We start from the raw sequence: 17,516 nt of genomic DNA, 5'->3' as shown, positions 1-17,516 counted from the left end.
GGGCTTGGGTGTTCATTTTTCGCCTTGTTTTCCTTCCTTGGAGTCTGCGTTTGGGGACGATCTTGATAGCCATCGTGGATCGGATTAGCCTGTGGTCTGTCCAGCAGTCATCAGTACCTGTCATGGCTCTTGTGAGAAGCACATCGCGGCGGTCTCTGGCACGTGTGATAACATAGTCCAGGAGGTGCCAATGCTTTGACCGAGGGTGCTTCCATGATGTCTTGAGCTTGTTTTTCTGGCGGAAGAGCGTGTTGGTGATGACAAGGTTGTGCTCTCCGCATTTGGTGAGAAGCAAGATGCCATTCGAGTTGCTGTTTCCGACCCCGTCTTTTCCTATGATCCCTGGCCACAGGTCAGAGTCCCTTCCGACTCTTGCGTTAAAGTCCCCCAGGAGGATGATTTTGTCCTCCTTAGGTATCTCCGATAGGATGGTATCCAGCTGACAGTAAAATTTTTCCTTGATGTCTTCGTCAGCATCTAGAGTTGGTGCATAGGCGCATATGATGGTTGCCTGTTGGTTTTTGGCAAGGTTAATTCGGAGGGTTGAAAGTCGTTCGTTGATGCCAGTGGGTGCTTCAGTCAGGTGCTTCACCAGGTCGTTTCTGATAGCAAAGCCAACTCCGTGTATTCTTCTTCGCTCTTCTTCAGGTAGTCCCTTCCAGAAGAAGGTGTAGCCTCCCTTTTCTTCCTTCAGCTGCCCCTCTCCTGCTCTCCGGGTCTCCTGAAGGGCTGCTATGTCGATCTTGAAGCGTCCCAGCTCTCTTGCAATGAGAGCAGTCCTGCGTTCGGGGCGCTCGCTGTCAGTGTTATCTAACAATGTCCGTACGTTCCATGTTCCAAAGTTCATTTTTCTTTTTTGGCCGCAGAGTGGTGACCCCTCTGGACGCGGCAGTCCAGTCAGGGTAGGAGAGGCAGACTATGTTTAGGGCACCTTTTCTAGCCCCTTCCCCGTGTGGGGTGAGCAGAGCGGATCCTAAAAAGGGCTGCTCAGTCATGGATACAGCTGCCGGACTACTCAACTGCCTCGGTCCTTGAGGTAGAACGACTGAGTCCATATCCACCGCCCATGTGCCAGTCTGTGACTAGGGGCTTCCAGATTTCACAGTCCTGCCCCCGTCGCCACTCGCTGATCGCCATGGGACTTTTGTAGGTTTGTTTTTATTTTTGTTGGAAGACGCCTGTGCGTGATTTTTTTTAATGTGTGGAGGTCGGTGCACGGCCGGTCAACACACAGTCTTCACAGAGTGAGGTTCCAGCAGTGGTGTGGTTAACACAACGACAGTGGCTTCTCAGTCTGTTGCAGCCTTCTTCCGCCTTCACAGCCGTTGTAACATGTACCATGTTATCCTCCGCCTGCTCCGCCGTTGAGGTCTTTGGGTCTTCGGATTGTGCTTGGTCTGGAACCTCCCCTGCGGCCACTCCTGGGAGTGCATCACTCCAGTGCCCACAGGTTCATCGGAACACGCAAGCCCCCTCACCACGGCAAGGTGACAATCCATCGAGGGGGGATACGACTGACACTGTGTCAATTATCATATAACTGCCAGCTTAAGACCTAATTGTTTACTCAGCTTTTTTTAGAGATGTCATTGGTTTTAATTGACATTTCTTGTCTGCTGTTTATACATAATGGCATATTTATAAATCATTCATTTGCTCAAAGAATACTCAAACGTATATGCAAAAAGTATAAAATGAACAAAAAACACTCAAGACATAAAAAGGCAGAGATAAAATTTTCAATTAAAAATAAAATTAGAGGACAGTACTGAAATCAGAAAGAAACATTAAACTTTTATTTTTATGATATGATCTTGATATTTTCTAAATTACAAACCCCATTATTCCATAATGTGGAATTATAGTAATTAAAGTGATATCAAACTGCTATAATTGTATAATGTAAAAGCTCACAAATTAAGGTAGCACATATTGTTGTGATTGAAAATTCACAGCCAAGTTATCTTGCATTATAAGCTTTTTAAAATAAGACTTTATTTATATGCTTTGGCTAACATCCCTTTAGTATAGATGCATAGTGGGTCCTTGATATCCGCTGGGACTAGGTTCCAGGACCTCTACGGATAGTCTTTGAATACTCAAGTGCTGTGTATACATTACCAAAATAGCATGGTGCACCTTATATAAAATGAAAAAAAAATCCAAGTGTTCTTTTTGGATTAAAAAAATATTCTGAAACCATGGATGATGTAATCCCTGGATGGAAATCTACGGCTGTGGAGAGCCAGCTGTATACATAAGCTTCCAATGGTCCTCAAATTCTTAGCTCTGTATCAATATGTTATCCAAGTATGTGTATATCCATACAGTTATTAGATGTGTCATTATTATTTGCTAAATCAGTGTCCTTTAGAAGTTGTTGGATCACAAGACCCAGCAGCCCTCGTCAATGTAGTCAATGGTGATAAGTGCTAAGAGCTGCAGCTCAAGCAGAAATCAAAGATAACTTGATCTCCACTCCTGTGCTACATGAAGATTCCAGATATCTACTTATGATGGATGCTCTCCCTTCTCCTCATCCAACATGAGACTATAGCAACTGTCAGGGTGAACACAGCAGTGCATAAAATAATTTACCCTACAATGAGGTCATATGAAAAAAATACTTATCCTTAGTTTTTAACCTATTTGGCACACTTAAGGAGTCATAGCTATTCAAAGTTATAAAAAGGCATTAGTAGCTAGCAAAATCAGTTAATATTTCTTTTTAACTAACCTTTTCTAAGTCATCCATGGCTGCTTGCATTTTGCCTAGTTTCCTATAGATTGCTCCACGCCTACAATAGTTGAATGCAGAAGAAGATCCTTCATTTATCTGTAGGGTTAGTCTATCAATCTCAGATTGACACCTATCATTTTCATCTGTTTTCCCTCTTAACAGAAGAGGATTCACTGTGTCTGCTAGTTCTTTTCCCTTTGTTTCCTCTTCCTTCTTGCTTGATGACTCCCCATCTTCAATAGCTAGTGAACTGAAGGGGTACACCTCATCAAACCACTTATTCCAGATTACTCTGCACCAATCAAATTCATCGTCTTCGGGTGGTCTACCTTTCTCTTTTGCAAATTTCTCAAAATCTAAGTAACAAGGCAGACTTGGACTTCGATAAAGGCGAACTACTCGAGACACTTTAATACTACATTTACTATGTGCATGAAGCTTCCCAAGAGATGCAGACCTGACAGAGGAAAGTAAAGCAAAATTCTAGTCAATATGGTCATCACTAATATAGTGAAATAAGAACAAACTGTTGCAATATATTATTTGAAAGATAAGTTATTCAATATAATACTTAAACAACTGTAATCATGAGAATAAATTGTAAGAACACATTGCTGAAATAATTTAATAATATACTGTGTTTTGGTAGATAACACTAAAATTTTGGCTCATATCTGAAAGTTTCAACCAGAGGTGATCCTATGTACATTTTGAAAAATCCAGAAAGAAATGTGGTGAATGTCAAGAAATCTTAACTCAAAGTAGTGACTTCAAAATATGATGGCCCAATATATTTCATGGATAAAAAATCCAAATGGCACCATCCTTTCCTTTTGCTTATCTTACAGCACAAGGGACCTGATGGTGAAACTTTTAGAGACCGGGTGTATGTAGGGAGGGATACTCGGGGGGGGGGGGCACGGGGGTGAACTCAGGTGAGCGAGTGGGGAAATGAATGGGGGAAGGGTGGGCAGGCAAGCTGTGACGGGATGGGAAAGTGAGTAATCAAGTAGGAGGAGGGCGGGAAAGCAAGTGGCTGAGCAAGCAATTGCAGGTGAGCGAATGAGTGGGCAAGTGGGTGGGCAAATGGGTGGGTGAGCGAGTGGGAGGCAAGCGAGAGGTGAGCAAGTGAGTGGAGTGGGCAGGCAGGCAAGCCAGCAAAGAAGGTGCTGCATGCCCTCTTCAGCACATGCGTCATAGGTTCACCACCGCTCTACTACGGAAATCCAATGCTACAAAAGGTAGCATATACTACCCATGTATAAAGGACCAAATACTCAGATATGCAAAACTGGACCAATTTATGTGCATACAGCATGCCCTCTCAGGTCTCAGTGATACACATGAAGCCTACTCACTCATGCACCTCTTCTTCAGGCAATGCACTTTAACTGATTTTCCTCATCATATAATTATTTCATGACATGGTACTGAACCATACATAAATAACTAGCCATTTGGGAGCATTTAATGGCACCCTAAACCCAACATCAGTTTTGTACTTAATAGCACATTTAGCCTATGTTCAGGAATATGACACCAATGAGCCGACAACTCATTACCAATTTACTGTTACAAGCACTCCTTCAGCACGTTCTGTTGGAAGGGAAACAGCATTGATTGCTGTATAGCAACTTTGTTATGCAGTACTTTCTCACTCAGGAGTATGCAATGTTTCTTGGGATATGGGTATGAATGGACGAATGTAGCATTTCTCCTACATCCCACCAGTGGAGCCAATACATTATTAGGGATCCTGGAAAGTGGCCTTCTCTACTGTGGCCTTCTCTCTTCCAGTTATGGAATGCCCTCCTCCAGCTACGCACAATTCATGCTGACTATGATCCTATTTCAGTCCAAAGCCAAAGCACAGCTTTTCATTAAAGAGTTCAAGGACTAACTGATGTATCCATATCGGCAAATGGGAATGAATCACATTCTTTTTAATGGTTTGAACTGGTTTTAAATTGTCTAACATAATAAATATTTTAATACTTTCTTATTGTACTCAAGTGTTTTAAACTGATTTTATTCTGTACTGCCTAGGGAATCCTCCCATATAGAAGATTAATATATCAATGAGTAAATAAATAAAACAATAAATATGTGGGAAAGACTCATTTAAGGAGGAGAATTGGAATGACAGCTCACACTAGTCATAGTAAGAGACGTTGATAGTTTTTCTTGTGAATGATTTCACAAGAAATTTGTAATAAAATTAATTCATTTCTCCATCCATGCCTCTTAGTTTCAATTGGGGTTGTCATCACTATTCCAGCTGGCCTGCTTCAGGAGGCCAATTCTGGTGTCTCTCAAATGAAATTAACCCAACAGATCCAAGTATGTCTTTGACCAGATGTGAGTTTTTTTTCCAAACAAGTTTACAAATGATAAACACACTGCGGGTGACAAATCTATATCTGTGATCCCTTCCAAGGCCTGTGAGGGTGAGGAGTGTCATCCTCACTTAAACCCATTCTAGGCAAGAGATTGCCAATTTCAGAATGCTCTGCCTGGGGACTGAAATTAATTCCATAGAAAAATATTAATATTGAAATTATAATTACATCTTCTCCAAATGTTAGTGATATCACAACCTTTTAAGAGTTCTTGGGAATTCATTTAATTTCTCACGTATATTTTCTAATACACGAGGAGAAACACTTTTCCCTGATTTCCTCCTTCCTTGTCCTTTCTTTGGAAAAATAATATATGTGAGCCCAGCTTTTCGCGATGCTTCGGCAAGAGAACTGTCATCCAGAGACACGGAAGGTTGAGATGGCTCTTCAGGCTCTGGGGTGGAGGGGAAAAGATTTTTTCTTGATTTTTTCTTCAGTTTTCCAGAAGCTGAATCAGACCCTTGATTTGTAATAGGAAAAAGATTTGTAAGACTACGGAGATCCTCATCAATAGGAGGAGGAGGAGGGCTGTGCTGAGGCTTTGCTGGAGAAACTTTAACTTCTGGAATCAAAACCCGAATATCCTTTGAAGACATGTGTTTCTTCATAACACTTATTTGTTCCATAGTGGTTTTGAAATCTGCAGAAATTTTTAAACCTGTTGTGCCTCTGTATAATGACAATTCTGGTGCACTATTTGATCTTGTAAATGGCTCTATCTGAAAGAAAATTAAATGCCAATTAATTTAGTATTTTTTGTGGAAATATTTGAAGCAGCAATCAGTTAATTAATCAAACTATACATCAAATTCCAATGCATGTTAATATATTTTAATGAAAAATTAACATAAATTAAGGAAGTACCTTGATCTAGAATTTCATATGTACATCCGAGCCAGGTCTGATTGCTAGATCAGCGTATGGTTTTCCAGTCATTTTCAGCGCTACACAAATGGATTACCATGAAATCATTCCCATTAATAAAAGTCAGAAGAGACTAATTTATTCTTTAAAACCAAGAACCATAAGTTGAATGCCAATATAAAATAATCTTAAGAGATGAAAGGTAGGTGTTTGGTAAAGATGTTCTGTTTGCAGAACTGCTTCTGCCAGCAGAAGACGGCAATTGTACTACCTCCTTTGCAAATCAATATGGGAAGTTTGTTTCCAAAAGGTACCAAATCTCCCCTCAAAAAGTTGAATAGTTAGTTATAGGAGGCAGCACATTGTTTGCTAGGAGTAGAATATTATGTACAGATCAAAACTATCAAAATGTATCAAATCACTTTGGTCCAGGACCTGGAAAATTGCATTTTATAGCAAAAGAATGCATATAAGTACTTTTTTTGATTCCTTTAAAATCTGTTCAGATGGATTTGGTACTTTTTGGAAACAAGCTCCACATATATGTTCCAAATTATGAGGAATCTCCAAAGCAGAACGGAGAACTAGCAGGGAGACCAGACCAAAAAAATTGGCTATTTTGATTTCCAAATGTGTCCATTCAGACTTAGATTTTAAAAACCTTGGGGGGAAACATACTTGTGTTTCTCTAGTTAATCACGTCATGAATCTAAACAAAACTAATGCACATGGTTTTTAGATTCCACCTGTTTCAATGTATTCTTAACTCAGGCTGAATAGTTCTACTGTTAATACACAATGTTAACATCATTTGATGACTTCACTTATCCTGCTTCTGTGGATTTGTATTTTAAAGAACAATTGATATCATGACTAAAATTATGAATATTTATTAATCCAGGTAATAGTCCAAATTACTTCAAAGCATTCCCATGAAAAATCAAACAGCAAACTCAAAAAAGAGGAAGTGTTATCCTTTATTCCTGGTAAGCATACTTGAGAGTCAATATGGTGTAGTGGTTCGAGTGTTGGATACTAATGAGACTGTGGTTCAAATCCCTACATGGTAATGGAAATCCACTGCATGACCTTGGGCAAGTCATGCTCTCTTAGCCACAGAGGAATGCAAGGAAAAATCTCCTCTGAGCAAAAGAAGACCCCATGAGAGGCTTACTTTAGAATTGCCATATATGAGGAATGACTTGAAGGCACATACAAGTAAGACTTGGGTTTTCAAGTTTCAACGTACATATTCTGACTTCATATCTCCATATCAGACAGCCCTTTATTGTTAAAGTGAACATATTCCTACTTTGTTTTTTCTTGCTAGGTGTAAACCCTCTAGTAAACTGTGAAATGGTGAACAGAGACTATATTGTTAGCAATATATATTCACCCACCCTTCTGGTCATAACAGCATCTAATTAGTATAGATCAGGCATAGGGAAACTTCGGCCCGCCAGATATTTTGGACTTCAGCTCCCACTATTCCTGAAAGCTGAAAAGCTGGCTGGGATTTCTGGGAGCTGAAATCCAAAACACCTGGAGGGGCAAAGTTTGCTCATGCCTGGTGTAGATGCTATAGAACAACAGGTCTATTTTAATCCAATTCAGTCCAACTTTGCTTTGAATTCTGATTTTTAATATTGTCAAACAGTGCAATGTTATGTAAGCAAAGTCAGAGTTCCACTGACTCTTATTCCCAGGCAACTATACAGATATATCTCAATTTAAAAAGTAGATATGTTCTTCAGTATTACTGTGCCGTCCGCCGGACAATAAAAAACTATAAAACTGAAACGTGCTGTCCTTTATCCGGGCGAACTGCAAATCCCTATAAGCTGTCCTATAGATATTGAACGACTGAGTCTGGATAACTTCAAAAAAGGATGTTTATTCATACAAGGTTGTAAACCTGGCACAGATCTTAAAGTTGCAGAAAATGAAACAAATTTCCATAGGTTTTAGTTGCAGAATTATCCCTGGTTCCAGAAGGCAAAAGTGATTATAAAACCACTATACCCTAATCACGCTGCCTATATTAGAAGGAGAAACTCTTTCCTTCCCTATCTTTACAGCAAAGATTAGTTCTAGAAGCGATGGAATAACTTTGCTCCTCTAACTAGATTTCCTATTCCAGATCAATATAATTCAATACTTATCTAATTTGGATAGGCTTAGATTGGCCTGGTTTTGAGGATGATTTGTCCCAGTTAGCCTTGCACAGCTGCAGCACGTTGGAAGACTATAGCCAGAATGAAGCTCCAAAATGGAGACTAGACCCTGGTAAAAGGGCGGTCCTAAGATGTTGCACTCTTTGACCAATCACTGCAAAGAAAACTGCAGCCAGCTCTTGCAGATTCCAAGCCACCTTTCCTAGGCCTTTGCAGCCAGAGGCTCAAACAAAATGTAAAGGAGGGAAAACAAACAAACGACCAATAGGTAAGGCAAACCATCGTCCTGGGGGACGGAACAATTACTTTATCAACAAAAAAATGATACCTGAGGCAGAAATAACATGTAAAGAGGAGAGAGAAGTGTTTCCACCATAGAGAAATAACATCACCAAAGAAAAAAAGAAAATCAGTTGAACATATTAAAGCAAGCCTTTTACTTAGAACTAACAATATGAATCTGTGAGAAGAAACACCACGCTCAGGTACATCTTGCATAAGTCAACAAAACAGACTGAACTTCCTAGAGACCAATTGAAAGCGCCTTTCAAAATGTATCCAGGAAGGATTCTCCCACTGCCACCACTTCTGTCCTCTACACGTCTTTTGATACCCTGTTTCCCCGAAAATAAGACAGTGTCTTATATTAATTTTTGCTCCCAAAGATGCGCTAGGTCTTATTTTCAGGGGATGTATTATTTTTCCACAAAGAAGAATTCACATTTATGGTTGAATTTTTTAAAAATGAAAATTTATTATCTACTGTACAGTAGTTGTCATCACAAACCAGCGTAACCAAACTGTGAATCCTTTCAAGAATTTCTATATTATATTTTATTGCTATACTGTTTTTAAATTACTGTTTTAAATTTCTGTTCGTATGAAAATTTATGTTGTTGTTGGGCTTGTCCCTGTGTAAGCTGCCCTGAGTCCTTTCTGGGAGATGGAGGTGGGATACAAGAATAAAGTTATTATTATATTATTATTATTTCTTGTTACTATCTTTATTTCCATGTACAATGATCTATGGTATGTACATTTACCGATCCTGCATGCTTCCAAACAAAAACTTTACTAGGTCTTACTTTTGGGGGAGGCCTTATATTTAGCAATTCAGCAAAACCTCTACTAGGTCTTATTTTCTGGGGATGTCTTATTTTCAGGGAAACAGGGTATCTATATTGATGGTTAAATCAACAGAACTATGTTTAACTAATATGTTGGGGTAGGAGGAATCTATTGAGGAGGGTTTGGCTGCTCTCCCTTGTCTCCTTGTGTTTCTGTTTACACAAACCTCTTGGTTTGGGGGTAGGGGCTGTTTTCCTTGCCCACTGTAAACAGGCGCACATGACTATAGCAAAATTGACTAAAACAAGATTATGTTCTTTCCCTGCTCAAACTTTGGTTATAGTGTTGTTTATTACAAATGTGCTGCTGCAACTCAATACCAAAAGAGTTCCCTTTTTCATCCTTCTCTCAATGCTCATGTTGCTAGAAAATAAGAGGTTGATACTTACCATTAATGGTTATCCTAGGAAGGATAAAGGAGCAATCCACAATCAGTGAGTTACTATCTCAGGTCAGCTAATTGAAGCAGGAATCCAAAGTTCTATTTCATTTCATTTGTTGATTCCTCTTCCTTGCCACTTTTTATATTACTGATTTGCCAACCAGTCAATATTACTTTACTCTCCTCCTCTTTTCTATTATTTTCTATTATTTACTAGTTATATCTGGACTAAAGTAGGGCAAAATATGGCATTGACAAATGGTGCACAAAACAGAAGTTACAAGATTCAGATGCTATAGAGATTAATACTGTTTGCCTTCACAGAAAATCCTGAAATTAATGGCCATTATGTGTTCCCTCCTTCATCATCTTACCAATGCTGATGTGCTAGAAAATGTCCAGCTAGAGAGAGAAAGGAGGAAATGTGGAACTCTGTGAGGTGTTTGAAAGAGCTATCAAATGCTTTGCTAGCTGAAGTATGTCTGTATAAGACAGATGCCTGTGTTGTACTGATATTTAAAATGATTTTCTAATGAACGTATTCTAGCACACTGTGTAACTTGGTGCTAAGGAATATAAATAATAAAGATGACAATACCTCTATGTCCTTTGGAGAGGATGAAAGCTGTGGACAGGAATTACTCCTTACATCTTGTGTAAGACTCTACAAAGAAAAACAAAGCAGATGCTTTTAAAATATGATCAACATGTTTTATTACTAAACTTGTATTTGGTATGTGAATATTTATTAAGGCTATGTTAACTTCACATCAAAAATTTAAATAAGCACATTTGACATCAAGCTATACTTCAATTATGTTGGGAGACAGCAATAGTGTGAATTTTCTTTCTAATTTATATCATCTTTTTCCTAACACTTGCATATAGAAAAGGAAACTGTATTCTACATAAAGACAATTATTCTGCATTTTATTTTATTTTCCTGTACAAAAACACTGTATCTAGCTGCACACATGAAGCAATGTTGGATAGAATGGAGTTTAAATCATCTTTTCCTAGTTTGAACACTTCCTTGCTTTAGCCTGTCACATTATTTATTTTCTTCACCTGTACAAACTTGTTATTTTATCTTCTTGGGAATTTTTAAACAAAGGCAATATTCAATAAGGAAATGGTTTTCTCAGTATTTCATGGGCACAGGTAAATGCATGTATTCATGATATATATATCTGAAATATTCATTGGTGGTATAATTTCGTACAGAGAGACAGATAATCCCTTCTGTATTGCCTTATGATTCTACTATAATTTTAAAATAGTGACTAGAAGCAAACTAATTCCTGCTGAAAGGAGAAGCCTTCAGTAACATGCCTCTTCTCAGGTGCTAGAATAAGATAAAGTAATAGGTAAACAAAAATATTTAGATAGTGAGTTTATGATTATATCATTTGATAGTAATTGTTTTCATTTCTGGCTATGGAGCCTCCAATATGGCCTACAAACATAATATGATAATGTCATAAAAATGGTTGCCTCTTAGAATTTTAAGAGTGTTAAAGTTTGCTAGGAAAATAGTGGGGTAAACCCTGAAAATAAAGAATATACTTGTTTAAAAATAAAAATACTTTCCCTTAGAACTGCCTTGATGTTTTCATTGGTCAGGACAAAAGTCTTGCTAGCTAATAATAATAATAATAATAATAATAATAATAATAATAATAATAATAATAATAATAAAACTTTATTTATACCCCGCCACCATCTCCCCAATGGGGACTCGGGGCGGCTTACATGGGGCCATGCCCAGAACAAAACAGTATAACAAAATATAAAAACAACATATCTTAGAGCAATTAAACAATACAATAAGTAATAATATACATTACAACACAAGTCAAAGAAACAGTAAAAACAGGGGCGGGCCGCATGAATACAAAGATAAAAACTCGGGGTGAGAGAGATAAAGGAATAAAAACCACAGGGAGCAGGGACATACGAAAGTGGAACAATCTAGAGGAAAGATGTTGGAGGGGAGCAAGAAAAGGAATAAATAGCTAAAGATGTATGAAGCAATGCTCAGCTTAACTCTATGGTGTCGTAGCATTAAATGGGTAACTTTCCAAGACACAAGAGTCAGTCACACACATCCTATGCCAAACCAGGAAGGGCACACACACACACAGAAAACATCTTAAAAATTAGAAAAAGCTCCTTGCAACATCAAGATGATCTTTTTTAGCCACAAAGGGTTGAGAAATTAGGTTTAGAAAAGGGACATGGTATCCCATCTTTCTTCAGCTAGACCAGTGATTCCCAAAGTGGGCGCTAACACCCCCTAGTGGGAGCTGCAGCAATCCAGGGGGGCGGTGATGGCCACGGGTGCATTTTTTTGAATTATCTTTCTATTCTGTGTTCAAAAAATAGTTTCATAATTTCAAATTTCAATATTTCTAATTTACACCTTTCTTTACTATATTTTACAAAAAAGGTAGAAACATTAATACATATATCTTTCTGTTTAATTGCTATTAAAAATTTTAAAAATTAATTTCCAGGGGGCGCTGAGTAATATTTTTTCTGGAAAGGGGGTGTTAGGCCAAATAAGTTTGGGAACCACTGAGCTAGACCATTGAGCTGTCTTCATATGGAATTGATAACTGCTCACAACTAGCATTCATAAACTAGGCTGGCACAACAACTAAGTGAAATCCTTTCACAAAATGATTTTTTGGCTTAGAAAATATGCTAATATTATCATGTGACCAATACAGTATGATGTCATCCCAAAGTGATTGATATAAAACACATAAAATCATTAACCAAATACAAAAAAAACAGCAGCAGATTACATAACATACAAACAACAAAATACATACCTCAAACAAGCTGTCAAAGTCTTCATCTGATTCCAATTCGTCTATATCACGAAGATCACAAGAAAAGTCTTCACAAATAACCCCATTAATTACATTACTCTAGGAAGAAAACTGAGTTTGTTTCACTATTAAAACAACAGGAAGTTGAAAACTATAACCTAATTTCTGTTTGACCTGATGAACTTGATTTTTTTTTAAGTTACATTTTTCCTGTCTCACAATTCCCCTGTAGTACCATACAACAAGACTACTAGAGTTATTATCTATTTTAGACAAATTGTATTTGACATGTCATACACAACCTTTCCACAAACCTTACAGTCAAGGTAGAGCTGATAGATCTTATGTGTCAGGGTTTAGTGATAACATATTCCATGTTTGCATTCCACGTCTGCAAACATATTCCACATCCCCAATTTTTTTTAAAATGGAACAAAAATAGTTAGACGTCTGCAAAAGTTCAAAAGAAGCAGTTTTTTCCCTTGGAAGTATAAAGTCTAGCCAATAGCAATAACCAAAGCAGAAGCAATATTAGTTGTTCCGTATAATCTGGTGAATGCATCAGCCACATATCAGGGGTTTTTCTCCATTACTGGTAACTTTCCAGAAAGTGGAAGCAATTTTCAGAGATATCTAAATTACACCTCTCATATAAAAGTGAGCCTATAATAAACATTTCTATGGTTTGTACTGTTATCTACCATATATATTACTCCAGAAATTCTATCTGGACTAGTTTTGGATTTAATAATGTGTGAAAGGTGCATACTTCAAACACAATTCAGAATTTTTACCTCATACTTTGGAAATAAAGTTTTCTTCATTAGAGACAGAGGAGCAGAGAATTTTTGTGGAGCTGGTGTCCAAAACATTTTGAGGGAGCCTGGCTGAAGTTTGACCTTCAAATTAATTGAGGGGGAAGGTTATTCAGTATGATGTATTACAAACATTTGGTCCTAAGCACATTTTTCTTAAATAGAAGACTGTACACAAGTTATTATGCTGAAGGATTCCAAAGCAGTGACTGTAAATTCAATCAACAATAACACCATTAAAATACCAAAACTGTCCTTGCCTTCCAGAGAGTTGTACATTACAGGTTGTCGCATATAGAACCCTCCATTCCCACTCATCTGACTATATGGAATGTTATAACGCTTGTCTGGGATGCCCATCAACACATATCTAAAAACTATTCTTCATGTTAAAGGAAAATAAGCCCTTCCAAAACACGAACAATTAGGGGAATTTCATTCAGGTGCTAAGAATCCGTCTCTTCACAACAACCCTGACTCTGTTTTGATGGAGTAAAGCTTACTCTCTGCTTGGTAGAGCTGAACCAGAAATTCATACATTTACCTATACATATAGGAGAATAATGTGTGTAATTCTGGGTAGCAATCTACTTATAGATTGCACAGGAGCAACACAAGTTCAATCAGCCAGTCTTATTGAGGAAACATGAAAGTTTTCCTGGAAAAGGGGGGAAAGGAAGATTAGAATGTGAAGAGACAGTAAGCCAAGGAGGTATCATGATGTTATATATGTTAATGTGGGATTTGTGTATAGATAGTGTTTAAATGAAATTTGTGTCTTGCCTGTATTGCATACTGATTGCATCATCCAGAGTGTGCTATAGTCTGGAAAGAGTTAATTATTAAGAAGCTGTGATGACCTTGATGTGTGGCTGGAGCTAGGGAGTGTCCAGACACAAGTGTGTGCATTACTGATTGCATTAGTTCTGTTCTGTTTTGAGTTGAGTGCTATCTGCCTAGAGTGAGAGTCAAGTCCTGTGTTTGTCTGCAAGTCTGTTTGTCTTGATTATTACTGCTTACAGTAAAACTTTGTATATAGTTTTACTAAGGTCTCTGGGTGTCACTTTGTTCTGCATTACACTGATTCCATCCAACTACTGTTGCACTGCAATTACTCTGATATTTGGTTATGGACCCAGACTGACCAATTCCTAGATTGACCAGTTCCTAGACTGGAACAGAGTACAGACTGGACCTGATTCTGGAGTTTGGAGTGGAAAAAAAGTTGAGAAGCAGAGCTGCAAGATGGCCAGAAGTGAGATGCATGGAGCCATAAATCTTGAAGTTTGAGGGGGACCTGCCAGAAGCTGCTGAAAGTGTGGCTGGGCTGAAACTCAAGAGCGAGGGTCTCCAGAAGGTGAGATAATGGCTGCCTCAAACTCATTAACAACAATTGAGAAGTTAAATGACCATAACTACAAAGAATGGTCCGTGTAGATGCAGCATTTGTTGGTGAGAGAAGGGCTGCAGAAGACGATCTTAGGCACAGAAGCAGACAGAGAGAAAAATGAGAGAGGGCTGGTGAATTTGATCTTAAGTATAATGCCAGATCAATTAGTGCATGTACAAAATTTCCAGACTGCCATAGAAATGTGGGAAGCTCTCATGAGTGTTCACCAGAGAGAAAGCACACTAGGCAAGATGATCTAGACAAAGAGGCTGTACAGAGCAAAACTAATTGAAGGCGGAGATGTAAGACAACATATGAAAAAGATGAAGGAATTGTTTCTGGAATGCCAAGCCAGAGGTGTTCAAATAAACAAAGAGCATCAGGCATACATCTTGATGTCTAGCCTGACTAGTGACTGGGACCATCTGCTGTATTCATTGCAAGCCGTGCTGTCACAAGATCTGACTTTGGATCTGGTGTGTGTGAAAGTACTTGAGAAAGAAGATTGGCGTTTCTTCGTGAAGAAGTCGGCTGGAGGCTGCAGGAGCGAGGGGGAGTTGTCCCAAATGGAGCCGAAGGAGAAGGAGCCCGTGTCTGCAGATGTGCGTGTGTCGGATGTGAGGAAGTGTTTCGTTTGCAACAAGCCAGGCCATCTAGCCAGGGATTGCCGAAGCAAGAGTCAACAAGCCAGAGGACGAGGACATCGTTCCAGAGGTTTCAACAGGAGCAGAGGTGCATCTAACAACTTCTCTGGACATACGGTAATGATGGCTGCAAACGAAGATATGGACAATAGGCAAACCAACAAGTGGGTGCTGGACTCAGGTGCAACTCACCATATTACGAACAATATTTCTTTTCTGAGAGATGTGCAGTCAACAGAAGGAGCAACTGTTACTTTAGCTGATGGGTCATTTAAATTGTTTTCTCAATTTGGCACTTGTTATATTCCTTGTTTGAAAGTATATTGGGAGAGAGTTTTGTATGTACCTGAAATGAAATCCAATCTGTGGAGTATTGCCACCTTAACAGATCACCAGTATAAAGTGAGTTTTAGAGGAATCTATTGTTATGTCCATGACAGAGAAGGAAAGCTAGTAGGCAAAGTAGTGAAACGGAACAAGATGTATGAAATGTTTGATAAAGTAAATAACATTGATGATGAAAACGTAGAAATCATGTGTGTTGGAGGTCAGATACAACATGATCATTGTGTACACTTGTTCCATAGAGTCATGGGTCATGCAAACATGGATATTCTAAAGAATACACTTGATTTGAGCCCAGAGTATAAAATGGAGTCTTGCCATTATGAACTAGATTGTGCCATATGTAAACAGGTGAAAAAGGTACCTGTGAAGTTTTACAAAAGGTCAAAAATAAAGGCAACCAACTTGTTTGAAAAGGCACATGTTCAGATTGAAGGGCCTTTTGAGGAAAGTACTGATGGATCAAATTACATGATGTTATTTGTAGAAAGATTGAGCAGATTTGGCTATATATATTTCTTCAAAGAGTTATCTGAAGCAACTAAAAATTGTCTAATTGGCTGAGTTTGATTGAGAATGTATATGGTAAGAAATTGGATACACTCATAATTGACAAAGGGGCAGAAGTTTGTAGTGATGAGTTCAAGAAGCTATTGAGGTCAAAAAACATTGATTGTTTAGAAATTGGGCAGTTTAAAGCTGAAGAAGGGATTGCAGAGAAAAGAGTGAAAGTCCTGAATGAAATGAAAACATGTAATAATAATAATAATAATAACTTTATTTTTATACCCCGCCTCTATCTCCCCGAAGGGGACTCAGGGCGGCTTACATGGGGCCAAGCCCGAATAAAAACAGTAGCAGTATAAAACACAGCAATAGACAACAACTTGCACAATAAAAAATAAATAAAATAAAATAAAACATTCGCCAATAAAAAACAAAAACTAATAAAACATGGATTAAAACTGAGAGATTGTAAAAGTAGACTGGGTAAGGTGCACCATATAAATATTGTAGACACAAGGTGACTGATAAAGTGTATGTTTAAGGATAGCCATATTTCTAACAGTTATTGGCCTGAGGTGCTTCATACTTGCAATTACATAACAAATAGGTTGTGGGATGAGTGTGTTCAAGATATTCCATTCCGTAAAGTGTATAATTATGTACCTAATTACAAATTTCTCAGAATTTTTGGTCAGAAAGCAAATGTATTAATTTCGGCAAAAGAAAGGACCCGGGCTGTGGCGCAGCTGGCTAGTAACCAGCTGCTATAAATCACTACTGACCGAGAGGTCATGAGTTCGAAGCCCGGGTCGGGTTAAGCCTCCGACCATTAAAACAAAAATAGCCCCGGCTTGCTGTTGACCTAGCAGCCCCGAAAGACAGTTGCATCTGTCAAGTAGGGAAAATTTAGGTACGCTTTATGCGGGAGGATAATTTAACACCATAAAACTGCTCACGAGGAAAAGAATGAGGAAGAACAGCCACCAATGGACGGTGAAGCAACAGCTCCCCCTGTGGCCAGAATCGTGAAGCTGGAAAGATGTTAAAAATGCCTCTGTGTCTGTCTAAACTTGAATGTTGTTTGTCTGTTGGCATTGAATGTGTGCCATATATGTGTTCATTGTAATCTGCCCTGAGTCCCCTTTGGGGTGAGAAGGACGGAATATAAATACTGTAAATAAATAAAGAAGCAAAGACATAGGGAAATGGTTTTCATTGGATACTACAAAAGATCTTACAAGTTTTTAGATACACCCCAGACAGTCAAGATATCCAGAATAGCTTATTTCGA

The 17,516-nt window shown here is 38.4% G+C and overlaps 1 protein-coding gene across 5 annotated transcripts in view; it reads right to left on the bottom strand.

Annotated features, from left to right (window-relative positions):
• Nucleotides 1–17,516, bottom strand: part of ttc6 (tetratricopeptide repeat domain 6) — a 136,935-nt gene that overhangs the window by 64,387 nt on the left and 55,032 nt on the right. For all 5 annotated transcript variants that reach the window (XM_062968299.1, XM_062968298.1, XM_062968297.1 and 2 more), the window contains exons 12-16: nucleotides 13,319–13,423; nucleotides 12,525–12,623; nucleotides 10,286–10,351; nucleotides 5,338–5,858; nucleotides 2,738–3,197 (exon numbers count right to left, since the gene is read on the bottom strand). In XM_062968299.1, the coding sequence (XP_062824369.1) occupies nucleotides 2,738–3,197; nucleotides 5,338–5,858; nucleotides 10,286–10,351; nucleotides 12,525–12,623; nucleotides 13,319–13,423 (1,251 nt within the window). The remainder of the gene's footprint in view (nucleotides 1–2,737; nucleotides 3,198–5,337; nucleotides 5,859–10,285; nucleotides 10,352–12,524; nucleotides 12,624–13,318; nucleotides 13,424–17,516) is intronic.

This window comes from Anolis carolinensis, chromosome 1 (assembly GCF_035594765.1).
Source record: "Anolis carolinensis isolate JA03-04 chromosome 1, rAnoCar3.1.pri, whole genome shotgun sequence".
Classification (NCBI taxonomy): Eukaryota; Metazoa; Chordata; class Lepidosauria; order Squamata; family Dactyloidae; genus Anolis; species Anolis carolinensis.
Note: the sequence above shows the minus strand (reverse complement) of the source record. Positions and strands in the feature narration are given on the sequence as shown.